Raw genomic sequence first — 23,115 nt, 5'->3', positions numbered from 1 at the left:
GGCAAGTACCAGCAGGGTGTCCCACCCTGCCCCCCGCCGGCTGGAAATCCAAGAGTGCTCTAGAAAGCTTTCTTTGTTCTGCAATGGGCTTGTGGAAGGGGTTTAACTGGATATAGGGGGACTTCAACACTGAGAGCAATTATCAGAACATGCTGCCAGTGTCTTTGGGGATCAGAAACAGCATATGGGCTAAAAATACCATGAGTCTGAAATTGTTTGGCATTTTTCATGTTTTTATGAAAAGGGCTCAAAGGCTGAACCAACTGAGGAGTTCAGAGACTCATAGCCCATTAGAGATCTGCCTTTTTGTTTTGGAGACCATTCCTTAAATGGCCCCTCTCTCTGCCCGTAGTGTCTGGCCAGCAGTCAGCGTCCACACAGAGGAAGCCAATCAAAGCGGTTATGTTGTTTATCCTGCGGGGCCAGTGGCTAGGGGCACGAGGGATGTCCATGGATAGACTCGGTTAATTTCTTCTTTCCCTTCTCACTCCCCTCTGTGGAAATTTGGGAAGCAGTATAATAATAGTAGAATCTAAAATTATCTTTATGGCTTCCCAGTTCTTTCACTTGAAAGGTCTGATGAGACCTTTTCACCCATTTTATCCAGGAGTCTTATGGCCCCTGCTGCCAGCATGTAGGGCAGATGTTATTAACTTTTTCATCTCAGAGCTGAGGGTCAGTGTCTGTCTAAAGTCACACAACTAGTAAGTGAGGAGGCAGAATCTTGAACGGGGATCTTCTGATTCCAAAACCATTTTCTTTCCAATATCATCGTTTCCCTTATCAAAGGACTTAAAAATCATTTCTGGAGCTGATTTGAAGATATAACTCTTTTGATGCAACATAGCAATCCTTGTACTGTTTGGCAAGTCAAGGAGCATGCTGCAGGGGGATGCAGTGAGCTTATGATATTCTTTAGGGACCCAGGGGGAGAGAGGGGTGGATCTGTACTGACCATTGAGCAGAATGATTAAAAGAGACTGTTCCAATTACTAGTTCTATTCCAACTAGAAGAACACCAGAGTTCCTGGCCTTTTTTGAGATTGCTGAATCACTGACTCCTGGTTATCTCTTTTTCTTTTTTTTTAATTTATTTTTTATTGAAGTATAGTTGAATTACAATGTTGTGTTAATTACTGCTATACAGCAAAATGACTCAGTTATATTATATATATATATATATATATATACACATATATATACATATATATGTATATATATATATACGCATTCTTTTTCATATTCTTTTCCATTATGGTTTATCACAGGATATTGAATATAGTTCCGTGGTTATTTCTTTTGATTGATGAAATTATAAGGGTACCAGACAATAAGAAAAATGAAAGTTGGATTTTGTCAGGAAGTAGTTACTAGACAAAGTCAAACCAATTCTCATAATAGCTAACATTTGTAGAGCGTGTGCTATCTGCTATGCTCTGTTATGAGTAATTTATATGAATTCTTACATAATCTTGCATAATAAGGTAATAATTGCCTTATGTAATACAGTCCTGTGATATTGGTGCTAGTAACTCCATATAACATGTGATGCCCATTTTAACTTGCTCAAGGCCACAAATCAGCCACTTTGTTCCAGAGTCCTCGCTTTTAACACCAGTGCTGTGATACCTCTCCATTATAAGGCTTGGAGTTGGGCAAGTGAGGGTGAAATGGGTAATGAGCTTTCTCTCTGGAGAGATTCCTCTTAAATCATTTTATGTGGAGGATGCGATTTGCGTACTATGGAGTTGATACCCAAATAGGTGTTTCGCAAGGAGGGGATTTACCACGCTGGAGGGTTTCCAGGTATATGGTACCATAGTTGAGTACTCCATGAATGTCCTGTTTTCCCACGTGATTCACTCTTCAGGTTGGCTCAACCTACTACTGCTTCTGTGTATGTGAGGATGGATTGGTCTCTGGGCTGGGGTTCAAGTTCCCTTCAAGGAAGGAGCTTAAACCCAAGCCATCCCTTAGGCAAGAGCATGCAGGAGAGAGGACTTAGGAAGGCTGAGATTAGCTCGAACTGATTTTCAGCTTTCCCATTTAGCAGCAGAATAACCAACCAGGAATAATTCTTCTGAATCTTCTATGTGTTTTTGTTCTGATGGTGAAAACAAAGCAGTGGGACCGGGAAGCCGAGGATGTGGAGGGCGCACAACAATTAATCTGTGTGGGGCTTATTTCATCAAAGAAGGAGAAGTTCAAAAGTTCAAGCTCATTTCTCGGGCACTGTGATGAATCCATGTTCCCATAAAGAAGGACTGCATTTATAAAATTGTCTTCTCTCTCCTCCTCCTTCTTTCTCTCATTCATTCATCGACTCAACAGTTAATCAGCAACTACTGAGGACCTACCACGTACCAGACAACTTTCAAGGTGCTCATCCTCTTCTCATTTTTCTCCTTTCTGTCATTTTTATGGTCATTTTCATATACTCTTGAGAATAGAAGGCAAGTTGAATGGAAAACTCCTTTCATCAGAATATTTTATTCCCATTTTGTTTCTGTTTTCTCTTCTGCTCTCTGCCTGCCGCTCTGCTTCCCCGATATGTGTTCACATACTTTTTTCTAGCCCTGGGTTCCATTTCTATATTTTGTTCTAGTCCAGAATGACTTCTTATAGGGGAGCATTTCATTGAGAATTTTGAATTTCAACCACAGAAGTGTTGCTCTGGCTGCTTTATTGAAAAAAACTTCTCCCTTTTTAGACATGGTTCTCTCAGGTTGTTGACATGAAAGCTTCCTAAGTTTTAGTCCTCCGCTTCCACCCCACTTCAATCCTAGGCCTGCGGTAACCAGTGTTAACAGTTTAGAGTCCACATGTTTAAATTGTATACGCATGCTTTGTTCTCTTTCCTGGGCTCTCTCCTATTTCCTGATGCCATAAGCCCCCACCTCTTTCCAGGAATTCCATGGTGAGTTCATTTGTAAATTCATGCAGGAGGAAACAGGGGAGGGAGGGAAGAGGTTCTGCCCACCTTCTAGAGAAAGTGCCTGGCAAAGACTTCAGGAAATGTTCTCTCTTCTCTTTGCTGTGCTGTCCCCATCCTTCCAGAGCAAATGGTTGTCCTTTAAGATAAGATGCAAGTTTAAACCACACGCTCAGTGGATTCACTCACCAAGTGAACAAAGATTTAGGTGACGCGCCTCACGAACCTTTTGAACAGCCACCCTGGAAATATATTTATTTTCATTTGAATGTTAGGCGATGCCTGGAGGGTGATTCATTTACAGCACACACATTTTAAGCTAGATCACATTAAGTTGGCTCTGGTTTTAAGAAACTTTCCTTTATGTAACAGAAAAAAAAAATCAAAATAGAACCAGATCTGTAAAATTTGAGAATATGATTATATTTTCTACCCAAACGCCATCGTTTTTCCTGGTCACAGGTAATTTTGATCAGTCAATCAAGGGGCACAGGGAACCATCAGCCCCCGTCTCCAGGGCTTGGCCTGTGGCTACTCTAGCTGTATCCTCAGGATGGCTCCTCTGAGCCTGCCTTTCCTTCATTTGCGGTGGTCGGGTGTTCATTTTCCAGCCAGCTCTTGAGCCCCCATCTCCGCCGGGGACTGAAGCGTGGGGCGTTGGAGGACAGCTGTCCAGGTTGCCGTGAGCACTGGCCCCCCAGGGGCGAGCGCCCTCTGCATGGACCACCTGCCCCCCACACCGCCCCCTCCCTCCCCCTCCCCCCCATGGTTCTACCTGCCTGGCAGGAGCTGCACACCTGGGAGGAGGAGCTGACGCGGGCCGCACTCCAGCAGAAGAACCAGGAGGAGCTCCTGCGGCGCCGGGAGCAGGAGCTGGCCGAGCGGGAGATCGACATCCTGGAGCGGGAGCTCAACGTCATCATTCACCAGCTGTGCCAGGAGAAGCCCCGGGTCAAGAAACGCAAGGGCAAGTTCAGGAAGAACCGACTGAAGCTCAAGGACGGAAACCGCATCAGCCTCCCTTCCGGTCGGTGGCTGGGGACCTGGGGGAAGTGGGAGTGGACCGAGAGGCTGGTGTGGCAGGGGGTCTGTGGGAACTGGGGACTGAGCTCAGAAACGTGAGACCCCCAGGGCTCATCACGGAGCCGGTTTAAGAAGGTCCGTTCTATTCCGTGGAAAGCCTGGCCTGCTGGACAGCTTCCGCCTTCCAGGGGGATTTTGTGGTGTGACTACACTCAGAATATGAGGGGAAGGCCATGAATGTGACAGGCCTGACAGGCGGGCTCAGTCCGGGCTGCTGGAAGCACGCCGTGCACACAGGCACATCTCACTTTAGTCAACCCTGGAGAAGGAATGTGTCCCTGGGGGAGAAAAATCCCAGGGTACGTGTGTATGTGCGTGTGAGTCTGCAAAATAACTCATCTCAGGGTTTCTGTAAATAATTAGCTCTCTGTGTGCAGTTGAGATTAGGATGAACGTTTAAGAATTTGATTTACACATAACCTTTCAGAAACACATTAGCTGAACAAAGGTACATTTGCAGTAGGTACAGCCTTGGGAAAATGCAAAGAAATATGAAACTATGAATTAGAATCTCTGCGGGGTGTAACATACTCACGGAGGTAGGTGAGTACTCAGGTGTGTGTTATGTAAATAAAAAAGTTCATTGTATTCTGAGTCTGTAAGGCCCCAGGAAGCAAGCTTATTAGAAGTATAAGGAACCAAGGGAAAATGGCATAATAGGAGTAGTAGTGGATGATTTTAAGCACTGGGATGGTGGCTTAGGTACAGACAAGAGAATCCATCTAGTGAAATTCAGTGAATGTGTCGTTGCACAATTTTTTCCTTTCAGGCAACACAGAGTCTTTAAGCACCTCTGGAGCATCTGGCACATGCCAGCATCTTGCTGTGTGCTAAGGAAGCAGATAGAAAAGCCATGGAGCTCACCTACAGGGAGATCACAGTCTAGAGGGGAGACCTAGGTGCAAACATGCAGATCTTTCTTATAGCCTTTTGATAGATGGGGAGAATGAAGCTCAGAAACTCAGAGAATGTGCATTTTACATTCCTCATGTGTGCTGTAAATGCCTTTGGAATACATCAGAATTTGGACCATTAACTGCATCTCCCTCACTTCCCCAGGTTCTGTGGGTTAGTCCTGTTACCCCACACTTAGCGATAGCATCAGTCTCCCTGCTTTGGTCCCTGAGAAAAGGAGGCGTGTACGGATAGACTATATAAGATGGAGAATTTTAAGTTAGATTTCCTAGAATAATCGACAAGGTCTCATGATATTTTTTTTAAATTAATTTTATTTTTGGCTGTGTTGGGTCTTCGTTTCTGTGCGAGGGCTTTCTCTAGTTGCGGCAAACGGGGGCCACTCTTCATCGCGGTGCGCGGGCCTCTCACTATCGCGGCCTCTCTTGTTGCGGGGCACAGGCTCCAGACGCACAGGCTCAGTAGTTGTGGCTCACGGGCCTAGTTGCCCCGCGGCATGTGGGATCTTCCCAGACCAGGGCTCGAACCCGTGTCCCCTGCATTGGCAGGCAGATTCTCAACCACTGCACCACCAGGGAAGCCCTCTCATGATATTTTTAAAAACTATTCTAAGCACGTACTTGCTACACCTATATACATTATATAGACATATGTACATTATATAGACGGCTTTATGAAAACCATATAATGAAGTTCACTTGGGTAATGAAGTTTCCTTCTCTTCATACGTCCATCTTGCCACATCCCTATGGGAAAAAGAAATGATTCTGAAAGAGAACATTTCCCAGGTGAAAAGGAGCTTCTCAGGAAATAGGGCCTGTCCCTCAAGCCTGCCAGGAAGTGTCAGTTCTCTCATAGGAATTTTTTTTTTAACTGAGGTATAGTTGATGTACAATATTACACAAGTTTCAGATGTACAACATAGTGACTCACAATTTTTAAAGGTTATACTCCATTTATAGTTATTATAAAATATTGGCTGTATTCCCTGTGTTACAGTATATATCCTTGTAGCTCATAGGAATTTGATAATGGGAAAATTCTAATGCACACACATCTGTTTGTCTTTCCCCAAGCAGATTTCCAGCACAAGTTCACGGTACAGGCCTCACCCACCATGGATAAAAGGAAGAGTCTCATCAACAGCCGCTCTAGTCCTCCTGCAAGCCCCACCATCATTCCTCGCCTGCGAGCCATCCAGTGTGAGGCTGTTTCCCAAATTAGCTGGGGCCAGAACACACCAGGGGCACCTGTCCCCTGCTCTGTCCAGCCACCGACTGGTCCAGGCTGGCTCCGTCCATAACTCTGCCACTTCTCCTCCACAATATGTATATACATGCACATGTGTACGCAGACCCTTACCCCCCACCTCCTCTCTCCATGACCTTGACCCTTTCACTCTTAGTCAGATACCAGCAAAGGGGTTTGTGGGTATCAGTGGGCTCTTTAGTGAATTATAAAGCAATTTGGGATGCGATGAAGGTACCCTGGCCTGGGGACCTTGTGCACTTGCTGCCATATTTGGGGCATCATGGTTTTTCTTTTCCATGCTTCCCAGGAAAGGGCTTTGTCAAAGTGTAGGTTCCAAGGTAAACTTGCCAGCTACTTTATGATAGGCCAAATCTGAACCAATTTTATTTTATGACAGTGTTTATTAAAAAGAACTTATACAAACACACATATATGCATATATGTAAAGTGTGTGTATGCCCTAATTTAAAGATAGAGAGATTTCGTCAAAACCCCCACCCAAGACCTGGATTTCTGGCTTTCCTTGAAAAATCAAATCAAATCAGTGGATTCTTTTTATCGTATGCTCTGTATTTTGCCTCAGTCCCCTCAACTCCCTGTTTTCTGGTAATTGGGTCACTCCATTCATTTATGATATAAGGCCAGTCTCTGAAGCATTTGGCTTTCAACCCTTGCTCTAAGGTATCAGGGTCAGAAGAAGGCACCTCCTCTCCTATCTGTTATATTTCTCCAGGCCCGTTCCTTCCCCCTCTCCTACCCCTGACTTCCTTCTCCACAGTGTTGAATTCCTCACTTTCTGCCTTTCCAGCACTTTCTTACCAAAATGTCTTCACTTCTACATCTTCCTTACCCCTTATCTCTCACCTACTTCCTCACCGCCCCCCTCGCCCCCCAAGCCAGTCCCCGGCAACAAAACATGTTCCTAAGTCAGGTCTGCTTGGAGCTCTGGTGACTGGCCGACCTGAGTGCCCACTTTATGCTGGACTCGGGAGAATCTAGGAGATTTTCTCACGTTTGGTACTTTGAAAGCACTGAGTGAGTGGTGGCTGGGAACTCCTTTACTTGCCTGGCAGGCTCCACTCGGGCACAGAGTTTTTGACAAGGTCTGACTATCCCCCGCAGCTCCAATTATGTGAGTGTGTGTGTCCGGTCGGGGAGAGGCTGGTTTGGGGGGACCTCTCTGTTTTCCAGCTCCCATTCGACCTTTGTTATCCACAGTGACACCAGGCGAAAGCAGCAAAACCTGGGGCCGGAGCTGTGTCGTCCCCAAGGAGGAGGGGGAAGAGGAGGAGAAGAGGGCCCCCAAGAAGAAGGGACGGACGTGGGGGCCAGGTACACTTGGTCAGAAGGAGTTTGCCTCAGGAGACGAAGGGTAAGAGCCAGATGATGGGAAATCCTTTAAAAATATGATGTGGAGTACCTTTTTCTCTGTTGCGTGTTTCGCTGCGTTCAGAGAAATGACAAGCTTCTTGATCTTTACAATAGGGTTTTCCAATCTCCTTGTTCCCTGGAACCTCCTAGGACAGGAGTTGGCATACTTTTTCCATAAAGGGCCGGATAGTAAGTATTTTAGGCTTTGTGGGCCACGTGGTCTCTGTAGTAACTACTCAGCCCCACTGGGGTAGTACCGAAGCAGCCACAGACCATGGACAATACGTAAATGAACGAGCATGGCTGTGTTCCAGTAAAACTGTACAAAAACAAGTGATGGGCAGGATTTAGCCCATGAGTTACAGTTTGCCCAGCCCCGGAGGCCTCCTGTTCAGAGTAGCAAGTAGTCCAAGCATTCACTGCGTGTGAGGAGTTCAGCCTGAGTGTTCTGTTTACACCTGGCTCTTCCCCTTAAAACGTCTGCCCAGGAGAAAGAGAAGGAAGGACAGAGGTGACACGCCTCTTGAATGGAGGCTCATCCTGAAGCAGGGGCAGGCAGAATAACCCAGCCCTGCAGGTGCAGTTGGAGGTGACTCCGGGGCCACTAGCACTTCCTGATGACCCCACCCCCTAGCCACGCCGACGTGTATGAGTGCCCCCTCTAGGCAAAGCACGTGGCACGCCCTGGTGCCTTGGATGTGCTTGTGTTCTCACTGTGGGCTTGTGACCCAGGGGTCCTAGTCCTTCACAGAGCAGTTGCTTGTAGTGTAGTAGTGAAGACCATGGATGCTGAGCCCAGGCTGCCGGGGTGTGAATCCCGGTTCCTCCATGCCCAGCTGTGGGACCTTATGTTTTCTCATCTATCAAATGGGGATTCTCTCCATACCCGTCTCATGGAGGTGATCATGAATAAGCTCATATTTGGGAAGTCCCTAGAAGATGGGCTGGCTCGTAGTAAGCATATGTAAATACTTGCTCTCATGATTCGTCCGTGCTTCTCAGGCAATTCTCCTTCATACTCGAAGAACGCATGTCATGGGATATACTTCTTATTCTTGTGTTAGAACCTAGAACCATATTTCTTGACTTCTCCAAGTGGGAGGATTAGCAGTGGCCCCCTTCATCCTTTGTAGTGGCTTTTCAAAGAGCTTCTAAGGTTGACTATTCGACTTAGAGGTGCCCTGAACCTGTAACTAGCCTTGGTATTTCTCTGAATACTAAGATTTCATGTCCAAAATCTACTTCCCCATGTCAGATCTGTGCTGAAGGTGAAAATAACAGGTTGGTTCATGAAGGATGGCCTCTTTGAAGCCAGGCTTTGGAAATCACTAGCTACCTTGGAACAGAATATTTAGATATATAGGGCAGAGTGCCTAAGCTGTATAAGAATTCAGTGATTCAGTCCTCTGGGGATTGCAGGTTGCTCTGCTATACTAAGTTCTGTAGGTACAAGCACTCCTCAGTTTGTCCTTTGAGCCTTGGCTAGAAGTAGGGTTGAGCTGGGCCTGAGGAACTCCGTCACCCTGAGTCCCTTGGCATTTCTGACATTAGTGTGTTTCCAGATAGGCTTTACCAGGTTGGCTCTGGATCCCAATAGTTTCTCTGGTTCTGCTTCATTTAAAGGTATTTTTTGTCTTGCTAGTAAATTAACTGCATTTCACATTACACAAAACATTAACTTTGGAATTTTCTTACATTACATTAACTTACATAGATTTGCCCTCAAAACTTTTGAAGCAGTTCAAAATATGTGACTTCATTTTTCATGATTCTCAGTTCCTATTGATGAAATAAGGAAAATCCATCCAGTCTCAAGAAAAGACCTCTTCCATGTCAGGAAATTTTGAGAGCCTCTATATGATACTATTTCTAATGTTAGTCCCTGTTGACTGAAGAAAATATGTAATGATAAAAAGCTGTATTGAATTCAGTAATGTTAAGTGAATTTGCATCTCCATCCTTTAAAAAAGTAGTTACATATCTGTAGGAAACATATGCGCTGTCTGTAGACAGTGGAGATCTATGGATTCACAAGCCCCCCATAATTAAGCTGTGGCTGCTCAGCGATGTTTGTCCCACAGATTGGGAGGTCCTGGGCCTGTAGTAGTTCCGGCATGGTCATCTTGTTAAGATTCCTTCATGGGCTTCCCTGGTGGCGCAGTGGTTGAGAATCCGCCTGCCAATGAAGGGGACACGGGTTCGAGCCCTGGTCTGGGAGGATCCCACATGCCGAAGAGCAACTAGGCCTGTGAGCCACAATTACTGAGCCTGCGCATCTGGAGCCTGTGCTCCGCAACAAGAGAGGCCGCGATAGTGAGAGGCCCGCGCACCGCAGTGAAGAGTGGCCCCCACTTGCCGCCGCAACTAGAGAAAGCCCTCGCACAGAAACGAAGACCCAACACAGCCATAAATAAATAAATAAATAAATAAAAATAAACAAACAAACAAACCCAAAGTTTAAAAAAAAAAAAAGATTCCTTCATGGTGTGGGGCTTTGCTGACCGGACCAGGGGAGGGCAGCTGGCGACGTGGCTGGAGCCCAGCCTTAAGGGTTCTCATGTGGGAGAGGCTGAGCTGCATGTACCCACTGTTGCCTGCTACTGATTCTCTTTATTCATTGAAGATCCCCTCAGAGACGTGAGAAAGCTAATGGTTTAAGTACCCCATCAGAATCTCCACATTTCCACTTGGGGTGAGTCTAATCTTCACCCTCTCATCACATGTACTGGTAATAACCCTCCCTCCGTTTCCTTGTCCTCACAGCGCACCTCGCAGAATCAAGCCTCATTATTGCCAGGGCCATGCTGACTTTCTTTTTTTTTTTTTTTGGAAGCGGTACCATCGTGCACCTTGGGAAAATTCCTGTGTTGGTCTGACTTGACATTTCCTTGCTCCCCTGACCACTCCTGTTGTTGGGATTCTCCCAGCATCCTTAGTTTTAGGGAGACAGTCCATGGCTGTTTATCCTTTGGTCGTCAGCACTGGCTTTGACTCTGCTGATCTGGATTCCTTGGACCCAGAGCTGGAGGTGATGTTATGAGGCTTCCAGTGAGAAGTCTCAGGCTGTGGGTTGGGCAGTACGCTTCTCTCTGGCTGTGTATTTTGGTTGAAACCACCGGTGGCTGGAAGGTACTTTAATTCAGTGGCATTTCTGATAGCACTTGAAACAGAGGTCTGCAGTCAGGGAAGAAGTTGGTCCTTCTCCCTCCCTCAAGATGGGCTGGGAAGAGTGGGCTTTAGTTGAATGGCTTTCTCTAGCCCTGAAAGGAGAGCCACCCCTGGTTATATACTGGTATCTCCAGGGCAGTCATAGCCCACAGATTCCTCAGTCCTCCTTCTTTACTATCCTTTAGGGGAAAGACCAGTGCTTCTGGGCCTCTGATGCCCCTGTCCTATAAGAGAGTTGGCGGGGTACCCGGTCAGTGACCTTGGAGTTACTGGCTTGCCACGGTGAGCTGATTACAGGGTTTTGAAAGCAAGCTCCCGTCATTTTCCTCTCCATTCCCAAACAAACCGAGGGTTCGAGTCCAGCATTATGTACTGCCCACATAGGTCTGTCCCAAAGTGCACTGGGTTGGTGCAGCTTTGTTGGTTGATTTTTGTTTTGGAAACATGGATGGCTTTGAAAGTTGCCTAAGCATGCCGTAAGCTTGGAAGTAGAAATCGAGAAAGGGTGTGAGTGGAGTGGTCTGGCCTGGCCCATCTCTGCTAGCTCATTGCCCGGTGCTTGCCTTGCGTTGCAAATCTCAGCATTGCAGTTTTTCTAACGTCACCAGTGTGTTGTAGTCAGCGCCTGCGGAGCGACTGCCTCCCCCTTAAGCTGGGCTTCGGCAAGACCCTGGCCAGTGCCGGGCAGTCCTTGTTCTTGCTGTCCTCTTGCCAGCCCGCCCAGCAGGTCTTCCCACAGCTCCGCAGCAGCATGTGAGGGGTGGGTTATGTCTCTGCTTTTCATTCCCTAGAGCATGTGCACTTTTGCTAATGAAGCGGGTGGGCTCAATAAGGCTTGTTGCCTATACCCCGAGGCTCTTGGGCTTTGCTGTAATCAAGCAGACAGGGAGAGGCATTTCCATAGGCCCAGGGAGCTGAGGGTAAAGGAAGTAACCAGTTCTCACAGTTTCCTCACTTCCTCTCATTCAGCCTCAAGTCCCTGGTAGATGGATACAAACAGTGGTCGTCCAGTGCCCCCAACCTGGGGAAGGGGCCGAGGAATAGTCCAGCCCTGCCAGGGTTCACCAGCCTTATGGAGATGGGTAAGTATTGCCTTTGTCTTGACTCTCCCCCTGTTCCCTCAGGGAATTCTTGGCCAAGCTTCTCGGACTCTTGAAGGACCCCTAGTACTGCTTCATGGGGGTGTTTCCTCTTTTTCTCAACTCCTGGTCCCCCCACCCCCGGCCCCGCTTGTTCCTTCTCAGTTTGCTCTACTCCCATTCCATTGAGTCTTCTCAAATCACTACTGCTGCCATGGAACCTGCCTTTGGCCTCCTATCCCAAGGGGCCAGTTATAGCCTCCTTAGGGCAGTGAAGAAGGAGGAGGCCTGGAATCAGGCAGTTTCCTTTCCTGGGTCTATTTCTGTGTATTTTAATGTGGGGAGTCCACAGAATGGGAGATGGTGATAGAAGACACCACAGTGTTCCTCCAAGGAAGCTTTTCCAGTGTTGCCCTGCGATTACTGAATGGGTAAGGCCTTCTCCAGGCTCTCTCAGAAAGTACTCTTCTCTCTAGAATTCCAAGATCATAATAAGTCAGTCCATAGAGTAGATGGGCCTTCACCCATGCAGGGGGTTCTAATCTTTTGCAGGAGACTAGTCTTTTTTTTTTTTTTTTTTAATTTTGGTTGCACCAGCTCTTAGTTGCGGCAGGTGTGCTCCTTAGTTGTGGCTTGCCGGCTCCTTAGTTGTGGCCGGTGGGCTCCTTAGTTGTGGCTCGTGGGCTCCTTAGTTGGGGCATGCAAACTCTTAGTTGCAGCATGCATGTGGGATCTAGTTCCCTGACCAGGGATCGAACCTGGGTCCCCTGCCTTGGGAGCGCAGAGTCGTAACCACTGGGCCACCAGGGACGTCCTGCAGGACACTAGTCTTAAGACAAGTCTGTAGGCCATTATCCTAGAAATCCAAGGTCCCTTCCAGTTTCAAGTTGTAAAATAATTAGGGATCTATCTGTTCTAGGAAACTCATACCGCACTTCTTGTGTTGAGGGTCCCTACGACAGAAGGAGCAAATTAGCAGATCGTCTTTTCTGCACATAGGAAAACAGGCTGTGCAGTGGATAGTGATTTCCCCACGTTGGTCACAGTTGAGTGTGGAGGCATGAAGTCCTGTTGGTTCTTTGTCCTGCACCTCAGACTGTTCAACGTCTGCATCCCTGGCACTAAGCCAGGGGCCTGGGGTTGGGGAGAAGGACCAGGTTTTTACTCTTGCCGCTTGGTTCCCATTTTCTGTTTCCCCTCCACTCCTCTCATCTTCGCAGAGGACGAGGACAGCGAAGGTCCACGGATTGGGGAGAGTCGTCCACAGCCGTCATCCAACCAGTCCTACCTCTGCATCCCATTCCCTCGTGGAGAGGAGGGGGACGGCCCCCCCGGCGACGGCGTCCACGAGGAGCCCACCCCAGTCAACTCGGCCACCAGTACCCCTCAGCTGACGCCAACCAACAGCCTCAAGCGGGGCGGCCCCCACCACCGCCGCTGCGAGGTGGCTCTGCTCGGCTGTGGGGCCGTCCTGGCGGCCACGGGCCTCGGGTGTGACCTGCTGGAAGCTGGCAAGTGCCAGCTGCTCCCCCCGGAGGAACCCGAGCCGCCAGCCCGGGAGGAGAAGAAGAGGCGCGAGGGCCTTTTCCAGAGAGCCAGCCGTCCCCGTCGGAGCACCAGCCCCCCATCCCGGAAGCTCTTCAAGAAGGAGGAGCCCGTGCTGTTGCTAGGAGACCCCTCTGCCTCCCTCACGCTGCTCTCTCTCTCCTCCATCTCCGAGTGCAACTCCACCCGCTCCCTGCTGCGTTCTGACAGTGATGAGATCGTGGTGTACGAGATGCCCGTCAGCCCTGGGGAGGCCCCGCCCCTGAGCCCCTGCACCCGCAATCCCCTGGTCAATGTCCGAGTGGAGCGCTTCAAGCGAGACCCGAGGCAGTCCCTGACCCCCACCCATGTCACCCTCACGGCCCCCCGCGCTGAGCCCAGCGCCCACCGGCGGACTCCTTCCGATGGGGCCCTCAAGCCGGCGGCCCCTCGAGCCAGCAGGAGCCCCTCCAGCAACGGGCTGAGCCCCAGCCCTGGAGCAGGTGAGGCCTGCCCGCCGCCTTCTTCCTCTTGCCCGCCTTCGTGCTTCCCCCAGGAGTGGAGGTATCGGGGTCAGCTCCGTTTCTCCTCTGGCTCAGCCAGTCAAGACAGGCTGCTCTGGGCCGCGGGAGGTGGCCGACTTCTCTCTGTCCTGTGCCTCAGGGGGTCTTCCCTGAGGAGGGAGAGCAGACAGACAGGTTCTGGGAAGAACCCCATCAGGACTCCGGTGGGATGCTCAGGCCCTGGGTCTGGGAGTGTGCGGCGCGGTGCTTTGAGGACAAGGGCGGGAGTCCAGCTCTGTTTGTTCCCCAAAGAGGAGGCTGCAGTTACCGAGAGGAATCCTGCCCTGCACGCAGGAGGGTATTTTCTGCCACGCAGCTGGGCTCTTGCCTCTCGTTACAGCGTGAGTCCAGACACTCGCAGAAGGCAAGCTTCCACCCGGGCATCACGCCCTCCATCACTCACCCCTCAGTCACTCATCCCGTCGCTCAGACGCGGAGATGTGTCCAGGTGAACTGCTGTGCCGGTGCACACGCTCGCCTTCTCCGTCTGACGTCCCACACGCCCTGACGTGCACTGTCACCCTGGGCCTTCCCCACCCTGTCCCTTGCGCCCTAGAAGACCTCAGTCTGACCTGAGGTCAAGAAACCACCTTGAATCCCGTAGGAGAAGAGAACATGGCAATACCCTTTCAGTGAGATTTGAGTGTGAACGACAATAGTACTTGACCATTCAGCTTGCCCTGCCCCTGCTTAGATTTTTTTGTTACAATCAGATAGGTGGCCTCTTTGGGAAAAGAGACCCCTAGATTACTCGTCTTTAGATTTCTGACACCTAGCTTTGTTCTTGTCACACGTTTATTAAATGGATGAACTGCGAATGAACAGACATTTCCTCAAGTTGTTTCATTGCAGATACAAGCCCCGTGTGTCCCATTATTACCAGATACAGGGACCGTGGCCTTGTCGTTCACTGTCACATCCCCAGTGCCTGCCAGCACACTGCATGAAAAACAGTAGGCGCTCGTGATTCACGTTATCCCAAGTGGACGGGGACGTGGCGAGGGGGGGAGGAAGCAGCGTGTGTGGCCCAGAAGTGTGGTACCATTATCGAACGCCTCTCCCTTTGTCTCTTTGACCAGGAATGTTGAAAACCCCCAGCCCCAGCCGAGACCCAGGTGAATTCCCCCGTCTCCCTGACCCCAATGTGGTCTTTCCCCCAACCCCAAGGCGCTGGAACACACAGCAGGACTCTGCCTTGGAGAGACCCAAGACCCTGGAATTTCTGCCTCGGCCGCGTCCTTCTGCCAACCGGCAGCGACTGGACCCTTGGTGGTTCGTGTCTCCCAGCCACGCCCGTAGCGCCTCCCCAGCCAACAGTTCCAGCACGGAGACGCCCAGCAACCTGGACTCCTGCTTGGCAAGCAGCAGCAGTACCGTGGAGGAGCGGCCTGGGCTGCCAGCCCTGCTCCCCTTCCAGGCGGGGCCGCTGCCACCCGCCGAGCGGACGCTTCTGGACCTGGACGCAGAGGGCCAGAGTCAGGACGGCACCGTGCCGCTGTGCAGAGCCGTGCTGAACACACACAGGCCTGCCCCTTACGAGATCCAGCAAGAGTTCTGGTCTTAGCACGAAAAGGGTTGGGGGCGGGCAAGGGGGAAGCAGGAGGAGATGGGGGGGAGCTGGCTGGCACAGCCCTGTCTCAGAATTGGACCCCCTGAGCTCCCGCCCTACTTCTTGCACTGATAATGCACTTTGAAGATGGAAGGGATGGAAGCAGGGCCCCTTGAGAGGGCTTCTTGCCCTGCAGGGCCCTTCTCCCCAGGTCCACTGGAGGGGCCGTGGCTGTGGAGGGCAGGGAGAGGTGCGTGCATGTCCTCCACCCTCCACAGTCTTCCTTGCCTTCAAGGTGACCCCGCAGAGTCACTCAGCCGAATCTGTCTGCTTCTCCCTCTCCTCAGCCCCCTGGGTGTGCCCTCCTGGGCTCCCTGTTAGCCCTGAGTTCAGCCTTTCCAAACACCAGTACTGGATGTTCTGTGATTGATTTTGCTCCTCTTCCACATTCTTCCCTGACACTCATGAATCAGAATCTCGTTTGGTGTGAGATGTGAGCTTTTCTGTGTCCTGAGCCCTTCGGTGCCGGCCGGAGGACTGAAGGCAAAGTGCCCCAGTGTCGGGCACAGGAATTGATGGAGCTAGCATCACCTAACTGCACTTCCAGGTGCCCCACGTATTCATTTGAGCCTCCCAGTGGTAGGGACCTGCCTCTGTGAGACCCGGGGGGAGGGGAGGGAGTTAGGAAATACAGTTGAGTTGCAGTAAAGAGGGTAACGGAGTCTGTCTGTCCTCATTCCTTTTGTAAACACTCAAAGGAGGGCAGAAACCAGCACCTGTTGACGGCACCCATCTCCTACCTGGGGTCCAAATGTGGTCAGACCAGGTTCTGATACAAACATACTCTCAGCCCAGGAATAGTTTCCAGGGAGACTCACTGGTGACAGTTCTGAAACCAGAGACAAAGTTCTTGTGTTTGTCCGTTTGGTCATCTGATCTGTATGTGTTCTTCTCTTCCCTTGATCTTTCTTCCGGTCCCTGGAATTAGTGGACTTCAGGTTGTGTGTTTGGTGGGGAGATATCTCTGCGCTGCACCAGAATAGCATATGGGAGTGGGTCCTGGACGCTGGGAGTTGGAACTGGGGGGATTCCTTCTCATCCATCATTACTCTGTGATGCCCTTGAAGTAAAACGGAGCGCTTTTTAGTTCCCTGTGTGAATGGATATGGTGAGCGATGAAGTCTGTAAGGTGCTCAGTGAGCCCCTGATGTACAGGAACCTTCAAGTCCCAAGCACTGGAGACCAACCAAGGCCTCTTGTCTCTGTGCACAGATAGGCCCTCCTGCTGGGCTCTGGACCATGTGTTGGGTAGGAAGGACAACAGAGGCCAACCCCGACTCTTCTGGAATTTGTTTCCTTAACTTGAACGTTGAGCTTCTTCTGGAGCTTCCTCACGTGTGTCTCCACTGCTCCTCTTACCCTCAGGCTCCTGCAGCAAGTGTGAACGGTTGTCTTTGCGTGGGAATAACAGCTTGACAGGAGTAGCGTCCTTAGGTCATGCTCCTCCCCCCTCAAGACTCTACACATCACTCCACTGTCTTTTATCCTGGGCTATTTCTCTGCAGGTGTTGAGGGCCACCTGCAGGTTCCTTGCGTTTGCTGCCTGGATGCCAGGACAGGAGAGCAGCCATCCGGGCACGAGTGATGGATTTGGTCATTGCTTGCTCTGTAACTACGATAGAAGTCCTGCCCTGGGGATGACAAAAGGGGAGACCTTGGCTTTCAAGTTGTTCGTTGTTTTACGAGCCCACTGGCAGACACTTTGGTTCAAGGGCCCCATGTAGTCTTGGGCGGGGAGGCACTGTTGGTTTTGTTGTCCAGCGTTCTGTTATTGCATCTCATCTCTCTCCGTCTCTTTGTTCAGCGAAGACAGTACGTAAGAGATTATTTTTGCCCCCATGCCCTGCTCCTTGGCTAGGAGGGGGGAAGTGTGAATCCCGTCAGCAGTTCCAGCCAACCACGTGACTCCCCTTCATTCCTGATGGGGAGAGGGACACAGACGGCCTGTCCTGTGCCCTTTCCCAGGACTCTCCGGGGCCCCAGGCCCTAAGCCACTAACACATCTCTAAACCCTTAGCCCCACTAAATGGCCCCCTGGTGGGTGCAGCATACAGTGTAGTCCAGACCACGCTGGCTCTGGACAGTGCTCTGTGGAAGGAGGCAGGGGGTCTTCCTTTGCTCATTTTCTGCTTTTTGTCATTTTGTTGGATTGCAGCTGTCTGTCTTAGAAGTGTAGTGTAACTGGTGTGGAGTAGACTGATGGCTCACTGTCGCTGAGTAAGAGGAGGTTGAACCCGGTTCTTCCTCATCCATCCAGGGGAAGACAAGGGAAGGCTGGGTGTCTGCTAAGGGAAGGATTATACCCGCAAGAGGCAGAAGCGGGGTTATTCTGAAGATGCTTCTGTGGGCTTCCATGAAGATGGAGGAATTACCATCTCTCAGCTCCTCCAAACCAGGTCTCCGAGGGGCCCCTGCCTGCCACACTCTCTCTCTCTGTGGGGCAAGGCTCAGGTGGGATAAGGATCCTATATAGTAACAGGTTTGGGTTGCTTTCTGTCCACTCAGCTTCCCTTGTCTCCATGGTCATGGGCAGGGGCAGGCCTGGGAGCCGGGGATCAAACCCCTGCAGCAGCAGTAGCTGACCCCCTTTCCCTTTCCTCAGACACTTTCCCACCCCTCTTGGCAGGTGCTGCTACATGGAAGATGGTGATGGGAAACAGATGCTGCTCTCCGCCCCTTCTCCTTGGCTCCTTCAGTTCCTTCCACTGATTTTGCACAGGACTGTCCTCTGTCCTTGGGGATCCAGGCCACTGCCAGGGGCTGAGTAGATGTCCCAGTTATTTTCATGTTATGTCTAAGAGGCTTTGACAGATGCTCTTATCTTCACATCTTTTAGTATCCGGAGGTCTGGTAGTGAAGATGATGATGATGGTGGTACCTTGCATTTGGATGACTCAGAATTGTGCTAACCTTTCCTCCTGACCTTTACAAAATTACATTATTTGCCTTCTACATTTGTTATACTTACTGGTAGAGAAGGGGAAATGCTTAAAGATGAAGATTCAAGTGAAGAGAAGTTAAAAAGCTGCTTGGACTGATTGCTGAGTCGGGCACCAGACTCTGAGACCTGAACAGATTGGCTCTGTCCTCCGTTCTGCTTTTGCTGTCTGACCTTGGGCTTGTCTCTTAGTCCCTCTCAAATTTCCTTCCTGTAAAAGCAGCCATCACCTGCTTCCCTCACAAGGGCAAGAGAGTGTGTATCAGAGCAGGTCCGTGAAGCCCGTGGCTCCCTGCCAGCGAATAGGACAAACTGCTGAAGTTGACAGTGCAGTTCTTACCGCCTTTGCCTCTAGGGGACTTGCCTACTTCCTCTGGCTTCTGGAAGAGGAATGGTTTGGAGTTGGCTTAGCATGACTAATGGGGACCGTGGTCAGGCACACGCTCTTCTGCTGCATTACGTAGCCCCTGGTGTTTACAAGCATCCCTCCTAATTCCCCCACCTAATTTGTCAGGCTGATGGTCCTACCATTAGTGTCTTACAGAGGAGGCGATGGGAGACGGGGAGCTGGAGGCAGCATCCGAATGATGATTCGGGGTCTCTTGTTTCTTGGAGTCATTCCCAAAGTCTGATGTGTTTAGAGGCCGGAATCAGGCTGGTTCTGGAAGGAATCCTTGGGAAAGGGTCTGCTGGCCCTTGGGACATGGGTCATGGTGTGGGCTTCCCCACAAGGCCCCTTTTCCCCCAGACCACAGTTGCTCATGGACACCATGAGACACCCCAAGGACATCTAGGCCTGAAGTGGTATGAACACTCTTGCTCCACAGCCCCCCTTTGGAGGCTCCTTCCCTGCTCCCTCCCCCACAGGGAAAGAGCTGCCTCCTGAGCACTCCTAATTCTTCCAGCTCGCTTTTCACAAAGCACAGAGCAGCGGGTACTGAAGGCTGGGTGGCTCTGAGAGGTACGCTGCACGGTTGAAATGTCCGCACAGTTGAAATGTCCGTGCGGCAGGCCCCTCTGTGAATGCAGAACCTTGACCTTTTCTGCATGTGTTTCATTTAGCCTGTGCCTTTGACTCAGGTGTGGGTCGGGCAGGTCAGAAACACTATTGTCTCGAAGAATTTCGGGGAAGGAGCAGGTGCTGCCGCTTCTGTAGTGGCAGGCTTTTCCTGAGGACTCTGCCAGAGACTGTAGACAGGGGTCAAGGGGAGAGCAGCTCACAGTGCCTTGTAAGCGAACGTGGCGGCAGGAGCGGCAGGAATCTGGTGATCGGAGCTACCCACCTGCAAGTTGTGTGATGGCGCAAACATCTCTCCCCGCTCTGGACCTCTGAGCCCAGCTGTGAACTGAGGACAATGAAGCACGAAGCCTTTCTAGCTTGAAAATCTGTGGTCCTGGGGCCCCTGGTTTAGCACTGGTAAGCCTCCCCTTGCTGGGTTGCTTCCTTTTGTGGAGAACAGTGTGTGTGTGTGTGTGTGTGTGCGCGCGTGCGCGTGTGCATGTGCGTGTGTGTGTTTGGTTGGAAGTCAAAAACAGTCAAATATTGGCAATTTCATGTGGTTTGACCGACTAGACCACCTGCCTCTTCTCCTTGGCTTCAGGCCTGAGATGACTTCTTTTGAAGCTCCAGCTGTTGTGAGGAACACATTCCCAAATGTCTCTCTTTGTTCGGACAGATCATTGTTTTCTTAGATCAGGAATTCAAATGAATAAAAATCCACATCAGAAGAGGAAACCCAGTGGTACTTCCAGGGAGCCCTCAGTCCCTGACTTTGCCCTGGCCTTGCCTCCTGGGTGCCCGCCACCCCAGGCACTGGCTTTGGAAGGGCAGGAGGCAGAAACTGGAGTCCTAGCTGATTAAGGCTAATTAACGGGGCTTAGGTGTCTTAATTAGCCTGACCCGGCCCTGGGCTTCTGGTTGGCTATACGGGCCAGGTGAGCCTCTCATTCACTTAGATTATTTTCCATTTGTCCTGATACACTATTGACAGGCCTCACCCCGTCCCTTGTCCATTTCAGGGAGCCCTGATTTGTTCTTCCAAAGGTTGGACTGCTCCTTGATCTGGAGCCAGTAGGACTGGTTCTTCCTGATTCTTACTGGCTGTGTGGTTCCCTGCATCCCCTGCCCACGGCCTTCCTTTGGGTCTTTCGCTCACACTAGAAATAGAGAAGAGCCTCGGGGCCCAGCTGGTTAGCAGAGGCATGAGCTTTTTACTCCTCTCTTTGTTTCTCTTGGAACACAGACTTGCCTTTTCCCTGACCCAATCTCCTTCCTGACTGGTCTGACCCACCCTCCCTGCAAACACCCACAACCTAGTTTTACTAGCCTGATTGGCAGGCGTGAACCTGGCAGCTAGATAGGTATCTCAGGACAGACACCAGAGTACAATTTCAGAGGTTCAGAGATAGGCCTTTCCTATTGGGATGTGTGAGGGAGACATTCAGGAAATCTGAACCCAGAGGTCAGATTGATTTATCAAGAGGGGTCCTGGTGAGTGATGGCCCCATGGATATGGTGGTCTTGCTCTACACTCCCTGTAGTCCAAGACCGTAATATGTTGCCCACGTTCCTGAAATCCTTCACACCCAGGTACTTGCTTTGACAGATCCCGACTTTATTTAAAATGTAGATATTGTGTTCATCATGAACTTTTCATTAACTTTAATTTTTAAAAGTATTGCACTGAAATATGATTCATCTGGATAACTGAGTTTTGTTTTGTTTTATTTTTGGTGACCCCTTAAATTCTGTATCCTAGGCGAGTGCCTCACCTTATCCTAGTCTCAGCCCTACCTGTTCCTCCCCTGAACAAGCTCAGGCAGAACTGTGAGGTAGGGTTAGGTCTTTCCTGCTTGCCCTTCCCTTCAGTCCTGAGTCGGGTGGTAGCTCTCTGGAAGTGTTTGCGTTTGAATAGGAATGTGTTGACTTAACAGCAGTGAAACACCTAGGGCAGCTTTCATCCTTGGACCTGTGACTGAGATGACTTTTCCTGGATGTCCCCCAGCTTCCTTTCAGCCTCTCTGAAACCCTGAGGCCACTTAGAGGTGTGTATGTGTTTTAAGGGAAAGGGAAGGGATTACAGTGGAGAGGATTCTTCAGAGTCTCATTTGAAACCTCTTTGGGACATCTTTGAACTTGCAGAGAAGTGAATAAGTCATTCTCTCTCCCAGTTCCAGAAAGGACAGAAGTTAGACAGAAGTGTTTTTACTCCCTTGCCTGCCTAGCACTGTGCCTGGCCTACAATGACCTTCAGCCGTCATATCACCTCCCTTGGGATCCTTTTCCATACTATTATTATTCTCTGTCATCTTTATTTTACTCTCATCATTTATCTTTCCCTCCAGTTCCAGAAGCCATGCTGGCTATGGCTCTTTTCTTCGTCACTGTCAGAATGAGGCATGGGTTTATCCTGGCCTGGGTATGGGGACTAACAATAAATTATATGAAACCATTATATTTCTTCTAGGTGAGAGGTGCTGTCCTAAAGGTTTATATTCTTTTCTTTCCTTTTTTATTTTTTGGACTCACAATAATCCTGGGAGGGTGGGGTGGGGGATATTACCTCCATCTAAAGATGTGGAAACTGAGGCTCAGATGGTTGTGTAACATGCCCAAGGTCACATGGCTAGGAAGCAGTGTTGCTGACCTGTTTGGCTCCAAAGCCATCCCTTATTTTCCTCCGAGCACATTTTAGGGCACTGTTTAGAAGGTCTGGGATAAAATCAGCCTAGCTTAGGCCCCCTGAGGCTCTGAGGTGGCTCTTTGTCCAGGGAGGAGTTGTCCTGTGGCTAACCCATCACCTCCCTTTGTGACTGGAGACACCCTGCAGGACTTGCAATCTCCCTGGAGCTCAGCCGACCTCCTCTCTGCTCCTGCTGCTTCCTCCTCCATCATTTCCTCTCCACGATTGTTCAGGGACCTGTTCCACGGGGGCGGGGGTTGAACGTGTCCATCCTACAGCTCTTCTCCCAGGACCACTGAAGGCCAATGGGCCTCTCGCCTCTGTTTCCAGCCCACAGTTGCCCCATTACTGCCCTTTAGCACAGCTTCAACCCACATCCCTCCCAGCCTCTGGAGTTTGGAAGCCTTACTGTAGCTCCTCTTGGGAACTTGAAATCAGGCTTTTGTCTTTTCATTGTATTGAGCCACATGCTCTTGATACCCAGTTGTAGCAAAGAAGGGAGGGGATGAACTTGTCAACTTTCTCCTCTAACTACCCACGATACACACACACACACACACACACACACACACTCACAGTCTCACACACGCATGTTCACACACTCACACGGAGATCTAGTCTGAGACTGTATCTATATCTTCTAGAGGGTTAAGGAGAGGAGCTGGAGATGGGTTTTATTTAATTCACAGAAAACCTTTCTTTGGGATTTTCCTCCCCCTTAGAGCCTTCAAGTCTAAGTAAAGTGGAAGTTCACATACACGTTAGTTTTGTTCCTCAGTATGTAGCTCCTAGTTTTCATCTTAAGCCTTCTCTGCTCCAGTGTCTTGTCCATGTGTGATGACCCCATGTCCTTGAATTCCCATTTTGCTTTGGGATTTAAGTTATTGTAATTTGTCAACAATATTTAAAAATAGAAAAGTCCTGAAGGAAACTTATCAGGTTCTTTTCTTTGGCTTTTTTTTTTTTTTTTTTTTCAAGGTACTGTAAATTGTTAACTAG

The 23,115-nt window shown here is 49.9% G+C and overlaps 1 protein-coding gene across 1 annotated transcript in view; it reads left to right on the top strand.

Annotated features, from left to right (window-relative positions):
* Positions 1–21,958, top strand: part of MAP3K9 (mitogen-activated protein kinase kinase kinase 9) — an 80,611-nt gene extending 58,653 nt beyond the window's left edge. Inside the window, exons 6-12 of the mRNA XM_007184380.3 lie at positions 3,719–3,959; positions 6,010–6,132; positions 7,400–7,553; positions 10,176–10,244; positions 11,690–11,802; positions 13,020–13,826; positions 14,966–21,958. Coding sequence (XP_007184442.2) covers positions 3,719–3,959; positions 6,010–6,132; positions 7,400–7,553; positions 10,176–10,244; positions 11,690–11,802; positions 13,020–13,826; positions 14,966–15,450 — 1,992 coding nt within the window. The 3' untranslated portion in view covers positions 15,451–21,958. The remainder of the gene's footprint in view (positions 1–3,718; positions 3,960–6,009; positions 6,133–7,399; positions 7,554–10,175; positions 10,245–11,689; positions 11,803–13,019; positions 13,827–14,965) is intronic.
* Positions 21,959–23,115: the final 1,157 nt, after the last annotated feature.

The sequence above is a fragment of the Balaenoptera acutorostrata genome, chromosome 3, assembly GCF_949987535.1.
Source record: "Balaenoptera acutorostrata chromosome 3, mBalAcu1.1, whole genome shotgun sequence".
Lineage (NCBI taxonomy): Eukaryota > Metazoa > Chordata > Mammalia > Artiodactyla > Balaenopteridae > Balaenoptera > Balaenoptera acutorostrata.
The sequence above is the reverse complement of the archived record's forward strand: the minus strand, read 5'-3'. Positions and strand labels throughout refer to the sequence as shown.